Raw genomic sequence first — 14,274 nt, forward strand, 5'->3', positions numbered from 1 at the left:
AACGCGCACCACTGCTACGCCAGCCCCCCATTGTTTTTACAGGAAAATGGAAACTGAGTGCGTTATGGCAACACATGGAGGCTGCAAACAGGCTCCATGCAAACAGCTTTGCGTACATGAGCTGTAAAAAAAAAACAGACAAAAATTTACATACAGTATATAATTTGTCACACAAAGCCAGGCATTGGTACTTAAAGGGATACATCAAAAGAAACTTAGCACTATACATTGTTCCAGTATCAGGACCCCAGTAAAAAGTATACAAAAAACACCAAAATTCAGGTAATGAAAGAGAAACGACATCAAATGTTCCATATTGTCTGAAGTTATAAGTCACACAAATTAAAATGACTTAAGGGAAGAAGCCTCATAGAATATGCAGTAAACATTTGTTATTGGCTAACCCGCTGTGATGACGCTATAGTAAGAGCAAAGACGTTAAGATTTACTTAAGTATCACCAACAGACTGTGTGTAAAACCAGCAGTGTAAAGTGACTGGTGCTGCAGGTGTTAAACACGCAACATGTAAATTATTGCTTCAGGCTTTACATGCTTGCTTTATACTTTACATTGGAGACCAACAGAGATTCCTGCAGGTATGTGGCAGCAAAAACTACTCAATTTCATGTGTATAGACCCCATCTCCCAGAGAGAAGAAAACGTTGGAGTCCCATTCTCCTGGTTGGCCCTAAAAATGTGTGACCAAGCAATGAACCAACAGCTCTGTCATCTGCACACAATGAAGTGACGCAGGTTCGCTGCTCTAGTTCCTATCAAGTTATGGCGCACACCGCTATCTCTAACTAGGACAACAGAAGACGTTTTATTACTGGAGTCCGAGCTTATGTCTAATGTGTCTCTTACATTAAGGGGCTAAGACAATTAAAGGACACCAACAAGGCTAGAGAGTCAGATGGCGGCGTGTGTGGAGTGTGTCATTACTGTAACAGGATCCCCAAAAGATGGGACACTGGAAACATTCATCTAGAATTTACACATGCAAAGGAAAAGTAAATTGTGTTTTATCCCAGTTTCAATCTCTCAGTTTCTAACTCAGCCTACACTATCAGAATGTGAGTTCTCTGTACTGTGTCTTCCTTACCTGCTGCAACATGTGTTTTGTAAAATAACACTGGATACACACAGAGACACACGGGTTATCTTAGCCAGGCGCTCTCAAGCTGTGATCCCTAAAGACTTTTAGTGGAGGCCAAAATGCACTTCAAGCATCTCCCCTGCTGGGATCAGCTGTCTACTTTATACCCTGATTGTTACTGACAGCAGATCGGACTGTATAATAATATGTATATACTTACATGAGATATGGAAATGCATACACAACTAAATAATATATACAATAAGCGCAAATGATGTTGGTGTGATCTGTAGGCTTTCCTCTGTTCTGTCAGTGAAGCATGGGAGTCTTAGTTTTATAAAAAGCTTTCTGTCTGACCTATAAACAGTAAGTATTGCATGAGAATGCTGGGGTTTGTAGTTCTGCAAGAATAGAAAGCATAAATACATATAAGCCTATGTTAGCCGTATTGTGGCTCTATATGATCTCTGAGTTGTGCAAGTAAACTATTACAGTGTCTACAGAATTGTACGAGTTGTTCAGGCAAACCAGCGCTCTTACAGTATGTCTAAGAGCGTAAACATGGCAGCCACCAGCCAACAAAGGAGCAAACCCTTGTTGATTTGCACTGTTAAGGACATTTATCGGAAGTGTAAAAAGGCCCTTAGGCCTGATTCACCTTTGCTTTCATGTTTCCGTTCAGAGGGTCCGCTTGGGGACCCCCCAAACATAAACTTAATCTGCTTTAAAAACGGTTATCCATGGAAACTCACGGACTCCATAGACTATGGAGTCCGTGTGGTTTCTGCCCAAAAAGGGCGAAAAATGCGGAAAAAAAAGCTACTTGCAGTGCTTTTCTCTCTGCATTTTTAATGTGGAGAAGGGAACGGAATCCAAGAACGTAGGTACAAGCGCTGGTGTGAACCTAGTGTGAAATGTATTTGCTTGTGATTTCACATGAAGGTCTTTTCTATAAATCCAAAGAAATAATGTCATACACTAATGGTTGCCAAATTACAGAGCTGTTCCCCTTAGAAGCATTGCTTTTAGAATAGAAGAATCTTGTACTATGGTGCCACAGATAGCACTGTAGGAATACACAAAGTGCCTACAGGCAAAGTGCGGCCTGTTGCCTAATTTATGTATGAGATGTCTAGGATCAGCCAAGTATGCATGCTTGAACAAAGTAAGGCTGGCCTTATACTTCACACCTAGTTGAGCCTTAAAAAAGGTCCACATAATGGCCGAGAGCTTAGCACTGGTTTGTCTTGTAGTGCCAGAGCCTTGAGTTCTAATCCAGCTAAGGACAACATCTGCATGAAGCCTGAATGTTCTCCTCATGTTTGTCCGAGTTTCTTCCCACACTCCAAAGACACACTGATAGAGAATTTATATTGTGAGTATGTAACAATATCTAGGTAAGTAAGGCAATGTTTACATCTGCGTTGGGAGTCTTTCATTTGTCTAAAATCTGCTGATAAAAAAAGTCTTACAAGTCCAGCAGTTTCAGCTGAAAGCTAAATATGACCACTGTTGTAGCGATCCGTTATTTTGGTCCTTCAACGACCCAGAACAGTCGATAGGCCAACTCTAGTGTGGAGCTAGTATAAAATAAAAGGTCAATACTTATCCCAAAAGGGTAGGAAAGTCCTTACATTGCTACGCCTATTGCAATGTGTCAATTTGACATTGACCCCCTAACTTCAATAAAAGGAAATGCAATGGAGAAAGATAACATGGAAAACCTGCATGCAGCATTCCTCATGAAGCGCTCCAGAAAAACATTTCCAAGAACTATAAAATCTCCACATGTATAAACACACTGGAATAAGACCCTCAGCCATAAAAGCGTATATGGCATGCTGGGACTTGTATTACCACAATAGCCAATGTGTCAATCTACCCTCACACTTGAGGTAATGCATAGTGCTGAAGGGCAGCCTGGGATTTGCAGTTCTACCACAGCTGAAGAAGCTGTTACCCTTCTGTGTTATAGGAAGTCATAGCTGTCAGTGTGTGAGGTCAGGCCGACTATAAAACAATTAATTATACATTTTAATGTCTTTTTAATGCAGTGAGAAATTGTTACTGGAGGGTAGCACTACTCGAGAAATATGTGAGCCATGTGTTATATTACGCAGTGGGAGACAAAGCTGAAATCAGTTCAGTCTGTGTGTGCAGCTTTTTAGCATTTACATCTTGTTCTCTTACAGTCCCAGGAATGATCAAACTTTGCTAAGCTTCTGACTTTGACAGTAAAGATACTAAACAAAGCACAACTTCTAGAATCCCCTGAGCGAATTCTGTATGTCACCACAATTATACCATCAATCATAATGCAATTAAAGTGGGGCACAATATTCAGAGCCCCCCACCCAACTATCCTCTATCAGCTGGTAACAAATAAGCTGCAGTAGCCTTTCATCAGTAAGACAGTGCGGCCCACATGGCAGGATGAGCTGGACTAGGACTATCAGTAAGACTCATCCAGCGGCACAGACAGGAAGGCTGATGTGAGTACAGACTGGCCACAAGGACAGATAAGGAGTGGACACACTTACGGGACATCAGATGTCAGCGTCTTCCTTTGTGTCTCAAGAACAGTAGCAGTATAGTGTTGTAACATGTCAGCAACTGATAACGGCAAGCAAAAAAATGACTCTTCTGACTGTGTGAATAGATTTTGACTACAAACTTTTTGATGTTTTTCCATCATCCAGCAACAATCTGATGAGTTATGTATAACAAGGTCACACTCATCACTAATGGCCAATGGTCGTATGATGAATCCATTCTCTAACAGATACGGATGGATCCTCCTGGTACATAATGGGGTCTGGCAGGGTCTGTTTTTCATTTTTAATAGGGGATAGTGCTGTAAACTATACTACTATTATCATCAAAGCAACAAACCCCTGATAAAAGAGAACACAGTGTCACTATGAACATAAGTCAGAAGGAGTAATGCCTCGCTTTAGGGAGAGACCAGACCGTATAGGGACTTACAAGACCATGCATACCCTGCTAAGGATTCTGGGTAAGGAATATGCAAATAAAAAGGGGTATTTACTATTAGTGCCTAGCCCCTAAGTAGAGCAGCCTAATACAGTAATACAGTGCCACCTTTTTTAATAGTGTTAATTCTATCTAACTTTACTATATATATATATATATATATATATATATATATATATATATATATATATATATATATATATACACACACACACAATACAAGTGAGAAATTGTACTTCTATGTATAAATATACAGCAATCCCTTCTAGATTATGAGCCTCACTAAGATCAGGGACTGAGCGATGACAATGTCTGCTCCAGGTTATCACATATATTGCCCGTATAAGCAACATTAAGCGAAGAGATAATTTTATTTGGATTCAATCCCCAATTTCTTGGCAATATATACTGAGCTGTGCAAAAGTTTTAGTATGAAAAAAATGCTGCAAAGTTCAAATGCTTTGAAAAATAGAAGTGTTAGTACTTTGGCTCCAAATGTATTCTGCAGCAGGACAATGACCCCAAATGTACAGACAATGTCACTAAGAACTATCTTCTGCTACAGAAAGAATTATTGACACGTAAGTTCTTTGACGTGGCAATCCTTCATTAAAACACAATCCTTGGCCGTGCGCCAGTCACTTCCTGAGTGTTTCAGGTATACCGATTGATATTCATTAGAACTTCTACATGGACAAACACTTATTCCTTTGACATGAGCAGTGTTTTATTTGTTTTTGGGCAGGTGGTGACGTGGGTAGTGGTTTAGGGATTTATTATTCTTACATTATTATTATACTCATTGTTCACGCTTTATACTGCTATTTAGAAGAGAATGTAGGTTTCTCCTTTGCTTCCCTTTGTACTATATACAAATTCAACTCAATATAGCCCTCGATATGATGATACAGTCCCCACAGAGCCTTGGTCTCATCATCATCCAGTCTGTCTGGGATTAAATGAAGAGACAGAAGGATTGAGCAAGCCTACATCCCCAGAAGATCTGGGTTTAGTTCTCCAAGAGGTTTGGAACAACCTCCCTGCCAATTTCCTTCACAAACTGTACCTAGAAGAACTGATGCTGTTTTGAAGACATAGGGTGTTCATTAGAGATGAGAGAGTACTATTCGAAATGGCAGTTTCGAATAGCACGCTCCCATAGGAATGAATGGATGTAGCCAGCACGCAGCCGGTGCCGGCCGCTTAACCCTCTGCGTGCCGGCTGCATCCATTCATTCCTATGGGAGCGTGCTATTCGAAACTGCCGTTTCGAATAGTACTCGCTCATCTCTAGACTGTTCATGTGTAATATTGATATAATTTGTTTTTATCTCTTCTTCATTGACAAAGATAAACTATTAACCCTTGTTTTCCTAATTTTGCAGCATTTCCCCATGCCTACCTTAAGGTTTTGCACAGCACTGTATATGGGAATCCCATGTCTTGCTGCAGTAGGTCCACACATAGTGGGATCCCCCCCAGCTGACATTTAACCACAGTAGATTTGTACAATCAGACTCTGTTCACACTGCATTTATCGGGTTTAATTCTGGCAGTACATGGCTGAAATAATGATAAATGTACTAGAATTCCCTGATGAACTATTGCAGTTTCCTTCATCATTCACATGTATGTAGAACAGGGAAGTTTGGGTCTTACACTTCTAAACAACCATCTCTCTGGAGCCAAAACATGAAACTTTACCTCAGGCCTCACATATATCACTGTTGCCAAAAAACTGCATTGCTTGCTCAAAGCCGTCATCTAGAAATAAAGGTGGAGAGAAAAATGACAAATAGAAATGAGAAAGTAAAATGAAAAGACTAATGGTCATGCACAGGCTGCTGGACATTGTATCATGCCTTAGTAAACCATGTAGCAGAACACAAGAGCAGGACAGGATCCAATGCATGTGTATATATGTCAAGGGGTACTAGTGATAAACCATTACCCCAATAAACCAATAAAGGTCTCAGCATCCTCGTAGGTCCTTAAATATCTGATGTGTTTATTGTCACTTCAAGATATATTGCTGTTTTAACTACTCAAGGGTCATATTTCATATAAAAGAAACTTTGCTAAATATCATTGACCCCCAGACATACTGATTGGGAATGTAGATTGTGAGCCCTATATGGGACAATGACTGACAATGTCTGTAAAGTGCAGTGGAATATGATGGCGCTATATAAGTAAGCTAAGTAAATACATTGAAAGTAATTACCCAAACTGTCTATATCACTAGAATAAACTTTGTGTAATCCTCCTTTCCCTACCTCTGTTTGGGCACTGTTTACACTGGGTATATTTGTGTAGTTCATCTTCATCCAGGTCAAGCATGCTAAGTTTCTCTTTTTTAATTCCCTGTAGCTACGCATTAGATTAGAGCTATATAACCATGTATGCGCCATCTTAACGGAGCTTGCACAGTGCAGGAATAATTCTGTATAATTCCTGTTAGGAGGAATGGCTGGTGCAGCAGTTAGAGCTTGTACAGAGCAAGGTGCACCTGGGAAATGTAGTTTTCACTAGTGAAGCATACAGTTGCATGCTCCATATTAAAGAGGACCTTTCACCACCTGGGGCTCATGCAGTTTTATATACCACTAGAAAGCCGACAGTGCAATGAATTCAGCACATTGTCGGCTTTCATGATCTGTGGCCCGGTGAAGAGCTATCGGTGCCGGTACCGTAGCTTTTCACAGTCAGAAGGACGAGTACTGTGAGGAGAGGGAGGGGGAGTTCCTCACTGCTCTCACAGTACAGCGCTATAGTCTCTGCTGTGAGGAAGGGCGTTCCTGACTGACTGTCAGGAACGCCCTTCTGACGGTGAAGAGCTACGGTACTAGCACCGATAGCTCTTCACTGGGGGCACAGAAAGGGAAAGCTGATTTCAGCGCACTGTTGGCTTTCCAGCGGTATATAAAACTGCATGAGCCGCAGGTGGTGAGAGGTCCTCTTTAAGGACCTACCACCTCTGGCCACTGTTAGATGGAAATGTAATGGAGCTGCAGATCTTGAAAAAGGAGGCACAAAAGAGATTGGTAAAGTCACAGTAACTGTACGGATGGTTTAGCTACGTGGTTGTTGCTATTAAAAAAAAAAACCTGCATATTATCAAAACCCCTTTAAGACATGCCCCATTGTCTAATTAGACATAAAAATAGGCTAACCCTAGATGTACATAAAGTGTACCCATTTTCCTGTGGTTTGTTGAGAGTACATCTCCCCATGTAAATAGGGATCTACTGTGACAAAATAATAAAACTATATGTGAACGACTAATCGCACTAACAGCAATAATCATTTGATCACATACAGTCACAATAATTTCTCAAAGTAGATGAAGCTACTGAGTGTCAATGTGCTTGCTAATATCATTTATATACACTAATATACACCTATATATATATCATGAACAGAAAATGTGGTCATGTAAAAGGACATCAAGACACAACCCTTGTGGTCAGAAGTGTAACTTTTAGATCCTGAGCCCCAGTGCAAAACCAGCCTGGAGACCCCTAACTATGTTGTCTCATTTAGAGTAGTGATATATTTTATGTGGCAGAGGGAGCTTTGGGGGCCCCATAGGGTGCAGGGCCTGGTAGTGACTGCTACCACTGCTCTCCCTACAGCTACACCTCTGCTTTTGACTATTGTGATGTAAGATTAACAAAATATCTGCAATACTGGAATGATAACATCTACTTTGGCATTTTATGATGGATTAGTGTTTCGCTCTGAAATATGTACAGTATGTTCTTCTACGACTGGGTCTAATGCTTACAGAATTACCTGCAGGATTTCTTCAAGACTGTGAAGTACAGGTGGCAGGTACAGATCTGCGACAGCCTTTTCTTGCTTTATGTTGTCACCTCCCTTTTCGTGACGCATAGTAAGAACATAACAGAAGTTGGGAGCAGGAAGGTTGTCCTGTACCTGGAGGAATTGTCAGTGAAAATAATGGCCTTGGTTATCTTGTGTTATGTGAAATGCCGGTCACACATATGAGACAGTTTAATATTTATCGGGACAAAACACTTTTTTCCTGACTAAAGGACTGGACATGTTGGACTCTAACACGCTTGATACTTTGTTCTTCTGGGAAATAAACACTGCCAGATGTATCTGCCAACAGTTTATTTTCTTGCTATTTTATCAGCATTCATTATCTGAACATGGTCTGTTGGGCAGTATGGGGAGATAAGGGTAATATTAGGGCTAGTTTGTGGGGTAATAGTTGCATACAGTTGACTTCTATCATATGTGTAAGAATTAGGCGCACACAACAGCAGTAATGTGGACAAGACTTGTGCTGAGATACATTTGGACTTGGCTTACAAGCTTGTTAAGTGGCTGCAAGATTTTGCAAGGAAATAGCAGTTCACCAGCTAAACACCATGGCCATTAACAATCAATCAATCTGAATTGAGGCCTCCTCACGGCTGCTCCATGTGGCCTTACCCTAAGGCTGGCCTTGCCCGGTTAGCTCTTCCAACCTTCACATACTCAATCCAGTCAAGTGTGCATGCATTCTCTGTGGGGAGGGGGAGAAAGTTCCTGCCAAACTCTGTAGAGATGTCTTATCTATCATGGGAACAAAGGATCATGATTGATATTCGTTATGTCCATTCCTTTCTGCCCCTGATATATGTCGAACTAACCTTGGCCGGCCAAATTATACACATTAGATGGACAGCTAGTCGAGATGAAATTGGTGGGTTCAGTCAACCTAAACCAGTTTTGTTTTGTTTTTTTTCATTGATGATCTATCCTTAGGTTCAGCAGTGTCTCGACACTAAGGATCCTGCTTATCAGCTGCTTGAAGGAGCAAGAGTGCAAATACCAGCATTGTAACCTGTTCACTATTTACATAGCATGCCGTCTGTTCCATAGCAGCCATACAATTTCATTACAACCTAAGCCCATTCACTCCTATGGGACAAAACTGTAATTACATTGCACAGCCATATGAAATAAACAGCATGCAATGTAAACAGTGAAGAGGTCACAGCACTTTACATACAAAAAGAGCCGGACGACCCCTTTATGGCTTGGATTGCAGAGTAAAATAAAAAACAGCTTTAAACCACATGCATCTAATTCTCGCCATACACATAACTATTCGCTCACAGATTCTCCCATACATTTGAGCCAAGCATTCATGTTCCTTAACATGGGAGAAAAACATGTTTCAGAGCACTTCAGGATCAGGCATGATGGAAACCAACGGTCCCCCTTACACACTGGATGGTCGCCTGGTCCGGCTGGAATTGGGTGATTCGGCCAACAATAGTTTAATGTGTATCGGCGGCTTAAAGCAAAGCCCAATTGCTACAAATTACAATGAAATGAATCACGAGCAACTTTTATTCAGAAGCATCATAGAAACTTTAGGCAAGGAAAAATACTACCTGATGATCTTCTTAAATGGATAGGCAGTAAATAGATTTAGATAGAAGGCGTAATAATAATAGGTTAATTAAGAAAAATAATATACAGTGCAGTATTTGTAATGGTTCACTAAAGAGGCTGCTTTTGATCATGTGATCAGGTTTACATTTTAATAAATCACTGGAGGAGTAAAACTTAACTTTTACTACATTTTGTTTAAAATATAGATTCCAATATAGAGTCCTATTAGATATTACTAGGGGGCACCTATTGGCATGCTGTAGTCCTGTTGGGAGAGTACACAGATCCCTCCCAACCGTGTATCGGGTGCTTTCTCTCTAATAATACAAACAAAGGCTTTGACAGGAGTACCGTGTCCTACCATCAGGGACATGGGAAATGTGGTTATAACCGCAACACCTGACCATTTTCTTTAGATACTTATCTTACTTGTCCTCCTGATGAGCTGAGAGCATAATTTATTCAGCGAAACGCGTAGAGGAAGGTTGTAGTTGTTTACAGGGTCATCTAAGCTAGCTGAGAACCAGTCATATCCCTTGGGCCTCAATTCACCTGCATAGGTGGCTTTTTGCTTACATCTTATCATATATGCTTAGCCTCCATTCAGCCATTTTACTTATTTAGATCTTTTGATCGATGACACTCTGTCTAGCCTATATCAAAATACAAACGTTACAAACTAAAGAGTTTTTTGTATCATTAGAGGGAAAGCACCTGATACATGGTTGGGAGGGATCTGTGTACTCTCCTAACATGACTACAGTATAACAATAGGTGCCCCCCTAGTAATATCTAATAGGACTCTATATTGGCCTCTATATTTTAAACATAATTTATTAAAAGAAAAGTTTTCTCCTCGAGTGATTTATTAGATAATTCCGAGTAAATTACACGTCAGTGATATTTTAGGTTTACATTTTAGTACTAAAAGAAAGGGAATGTTATTGAAATAGTCAATCCTTGTCTAGGAGTTTGGGGTAATGACAAGCACTCAGCTCTTAAGGATTTGTGTACTTTGCCTTTCCATAGATCCCAATCAGCTCAATGAGTTTACATGGTTATCTCAGCATCACTGGAGCTCAAAAGTACAAGGTTTTCAACAAAGAAATACTGATAATCTCTGCATTGGAGAAGAAGAAGATGCTGAATTACTGGCAAGCCGTGACATTTTCACCTCCTTATATTCGTGGACTTTAAATCGCTAGCATACTGCTTTTTGGGATATGTTTGGCATGGCATCAGTCTTCACAAGGACCCCTATACTTGGTAAAAACAACTGGGAGTTAATTAAAGTCTGGTACATTCAATTACTGGGGATTAATGGAAACAGCTGCTTGGACACTAAGATTTTGTTCTTTGCATGAGAAATTCTTTAAGCACAAAAATATGTTCGTCCTTAAATGTGTCTCAGCAAGATTTAGGTCTGTTCTAAGTAAAATAACCAGTAACTAGAGAATACTGCTTTAGACAGTCATAATTTAATTCAACAGGTTGCAAAACATGGAGTTGGTGCCAAGACGATCACATACCAAGAGATATCTGCAACTCCTACTTCATCTGATCAACATGCCAAGTATGTTTAAAAGACTGAAATCTATTGCCCTTACCATTAAAAACAAGCGCTTCTACATGAACATGGTACAGTAAAATTAGTTATATTTACATATACAACTTGAAAAAAACATTTAGGCTATAGAAATTTCTAACAGTAAGATAAACAGGCATCTGGCAGTATAGCAAAGTACAGGAAAATTCATTCCATCATATGTACAACAAACAAAGAGGAAACGGACAAGATGCAAAAAAACAGGGATTAGTTTTATAATCTCCAGGAAGAAAACTGATATTGAACATCTAATGTGTATGGGCTTGGAATCCAACTACCCAATCCTTTTGCTTTTGTGGAGTTTGACCGTGGCTTACTCCCTTCTCCCTTTCAGTACAGACATATTAGTGAAGTATGCAAGTATATGGCGGGATTGGACGTTCAGGATTTCTGTAGTATAAACCAGCATACATTTCATTATTGATTACCAAGACTGTGTATGTAGGAGCTGTGCTTGTAAATCTATGGTATTTGTAGGTGATTTAGATGTCATTTATATAGGCAGGGATGCACATATCTGCATATCTCTAACTTCAAGCAAAACCGCCTCAATTAACAATCAGGTTTATGGAAAGTCCCGGTATTCCCTAACCTAGCATTTTTTTTAACAATCTCAAAGAAATAAAAAAGTTCTATTTTCTTATATATTTTTTCAAGGATCTAATTGAGTAATATATATATTCAGGAAATTGAGAGGGTGTACATCTCATCCAGACTACTAAAGTGGGTGAGATGAGAAAACTCCAGAAAGAACATTTCTCAGCAGATAACTATTGTCTGCTGAGGGTTATTTCAAAGTTCCAGTTACTGGGCTGGATTTTTAGGAATGACAGGTAGGATTGGTAGTGGGACCTGTCATTCCACCCCCCTCCAGTCCACACTTTGGGGTTGTTCCGGCAGCGACTCAGCTGCAGAGAGTCTCCTGGTTAAGGAGGCTTAAGAAGTCAGCTCCAGCAGCAACACTTTGTCAGAGCTTGGCTGGAGAGCAAACAGAGAGGTCATATTTTTGGAGCTGTGTCCTGAATGATTCTACTGGCTTTTGGATTTCTGTTATCCTAGGTGAGGTAACCTATTCTATGTTTAGTTAGAGCCTAGCCGGGCAGGTATTTATTTTTGTATTGTTTCCGTTTGTTGCTGCACTATATTTTTGAGTGAAAATAAACTCTACCAGCAGTATCTGGGTGTAGGAAACTATAGCAGTGGGCAGAGAGCGCATACAGGCTCTTCTATTAAAGTAATAGAAGTAGCGCTGCTCTGCCTCAGAACCACTACTATACCTTGAATAGGACAGCCTGCATGTATTCACCATCCCCTGCACCAGTTTCCAATGCCTACATGCTGCTGGAACACCTGATCTGTGCAGGGATTGGGTGTTGGACCTATTAAGATCACAAACTGATCACAAATCCTATGGCGATTTGGGGGTGGACAACCCCACTCACACCATTTAGTAAAACGCTTTAAGACTAAGACTCCATGTTGTGGAAACACAGCTTTTTTTTCTGCTGCAGATTGTGTTTAGAGATGAGCGAACAGTGTTCTATCGAACACATGTTCGATCGGATATCAGGGTGTTCGCCATGTTCGAATCGAACACCGCGTGGTAAAGTGCGCCAAAATTTGATTCCCCTCCCACCTTCCCTGGCGCCTTTTTTGCTCCAATAACTGCGCAGGGTAGATGGGACAGGAACTACGACACCGGGGGCATTGAAAAAAATTGGAAAAAGTCATTGGCTGCCGAAATCAGGTGACCTCCATTTTAGACGAATAGTGGATTTCAAATCCGGGTCATATGAGAATGTGAACTTTGTGACTAAGAGACAGGGATAGCTGTACAGGCAGGGATAGCTAGGGATAACCTTTATTTAGGGGGGAATGTTATTAAAAATAACTTTTTGGGGCTCTATCGGGTGTGTAATTGTGATTTTTGTGAGATAAACTTTTTCCCATAGGGATGCATTGGCCAGCGCTGATTGGCCGAATTCCGTACTTTGGCCAATCAGCGCTGGCTCGGCTGGAGGAGGCGGAGTCTAAGGTCGGACCAGAATGGAGACTGGTGTGGAGCAATCTTAGACTCCGCCTCCTCCAGCAGAGCCAGCGCTGATTGGCCGAATTCCGTACTCTGGCCAATCAGCACTGGTTAATGCATTGTATTGGCGTGATGAAGCAGTGCTGAATATGTGTGTTTAGCTCAACTACACCGGTGGAGTAGTTGAGCTAAGCACACAGATTCAGCTCTGCTTCAATCAGCGCTGGCCAATGCATTCTATTAGCTTGATGAAGCAGCGTGTGCACAAGGGTTCAAGCGCACCCTCGGCTCTGATGTAGCAGAGCCGAGGCTGCACAAGGGTTCAAGCGCACCCTCGGCTCTGATGTAGCAGAGCCGAGGGTGCACAAGGGTTCAAGTGCACTCTCGGCTCTGCTACATCACTCATCACTTAGCTCAGCACTGCTAAGTCTCTGCATTCGCATAGGAATGCATTGGCCAGCCTTCGGCCAATCAGCGCTGGCTCTGCCGGAGGAGGCGGAGTCTAAGGTCGGACCTGAATGGAGACTGGTGTGGAGCGATCTTAGACTCCGCCTCCTCCAGCAGAGCCAGCGCTGATTGGTCGAGTTCCATACTCTGGCCAATCAGCACTGGCCAATGCATTTCTATGGGGAAAAGTTAGCTTGCGAAAATCGCAAACTGACAGGGATTTCCATGAAATAAAGTGACTTTTATGCCCCCAGACATGCTTCCCCTGCTGTCCCAGTGTCATTCCAGGGTGTTGGTATCATTTCCTGGGGTGTCATAGTGGACTTGGTGACCCTCCAGACACGGATTTGGGTTTCCCCCTTAACGAGTATATGTTCCCCATAGACTATAATGGGGTTCGAAACCCGTTCGAACACTCAAACAGTGAGCGGCTGTTCGAATCGAATTTCGAACCTCGAACATTTTAGTGTTCGCTCATCTCTAATTGTGTTGACTTTTTTTGAGCCAGAGTGGATTGAGCAAAAGATAGAACTATAAGTACTTTTAATATATTTCCCCATTACCTTTGTATCCATTTTTGACATTGGCTCAAAAAAATCGCAACAAAATCTGCAACAAAAAAATCTGTGTTTCACAATGTGGGGCCTTAGACTTAGACAGTCTCCTGGTCATAGGCAGCAATAGAC

The 14,274-nt window shown here is 41.2% G+C and overlaps 1 protein-coding gene across 1 annotated transcript in view; it reads right to left on the reverse strand.

Annotated features, from left to right (window-relative positions):
- SPIDR (scaffold protein involved in DNA repair) overlaps positions 1-14,274 on the reverse strand; it is a 304,656-nt gene that overhangs the window by 16,389 nt on the left and 273,993 nt on the right. Inside the window, exons 13-14 of the mRNA XM_075270511.1 lie at positions 7,887-8,030; positions 5,796-5,855 (exon numbers count right to left, since the gene is read on the reverse strand). Coding sequence (XP_075126612.1) covers positions 5,796-5,855; positions 7,887-8,030 — 204 coding nt within the window. The remainder of the gene's footprint in view (positions 1-5,795; positions 5,856-7,886; positions 8,031-14,274) is intronic.

This window comes from Leptodactylus fuscus, chromosome 4, assembly GCF_031893055.1.
Source record: "Leptodactylus fuscus isolate aLepFus1 chromosome 4, aLepFus1.hap2, whole genome shotgun sequence".
Taxonomy (NCBI): domain Eukaryota; kingdom Metazoa; phylum Chordata; class Amphibia; order Anura; family Leptodactylidae; genus Leptodactylus; species Leptodactylus fuscus.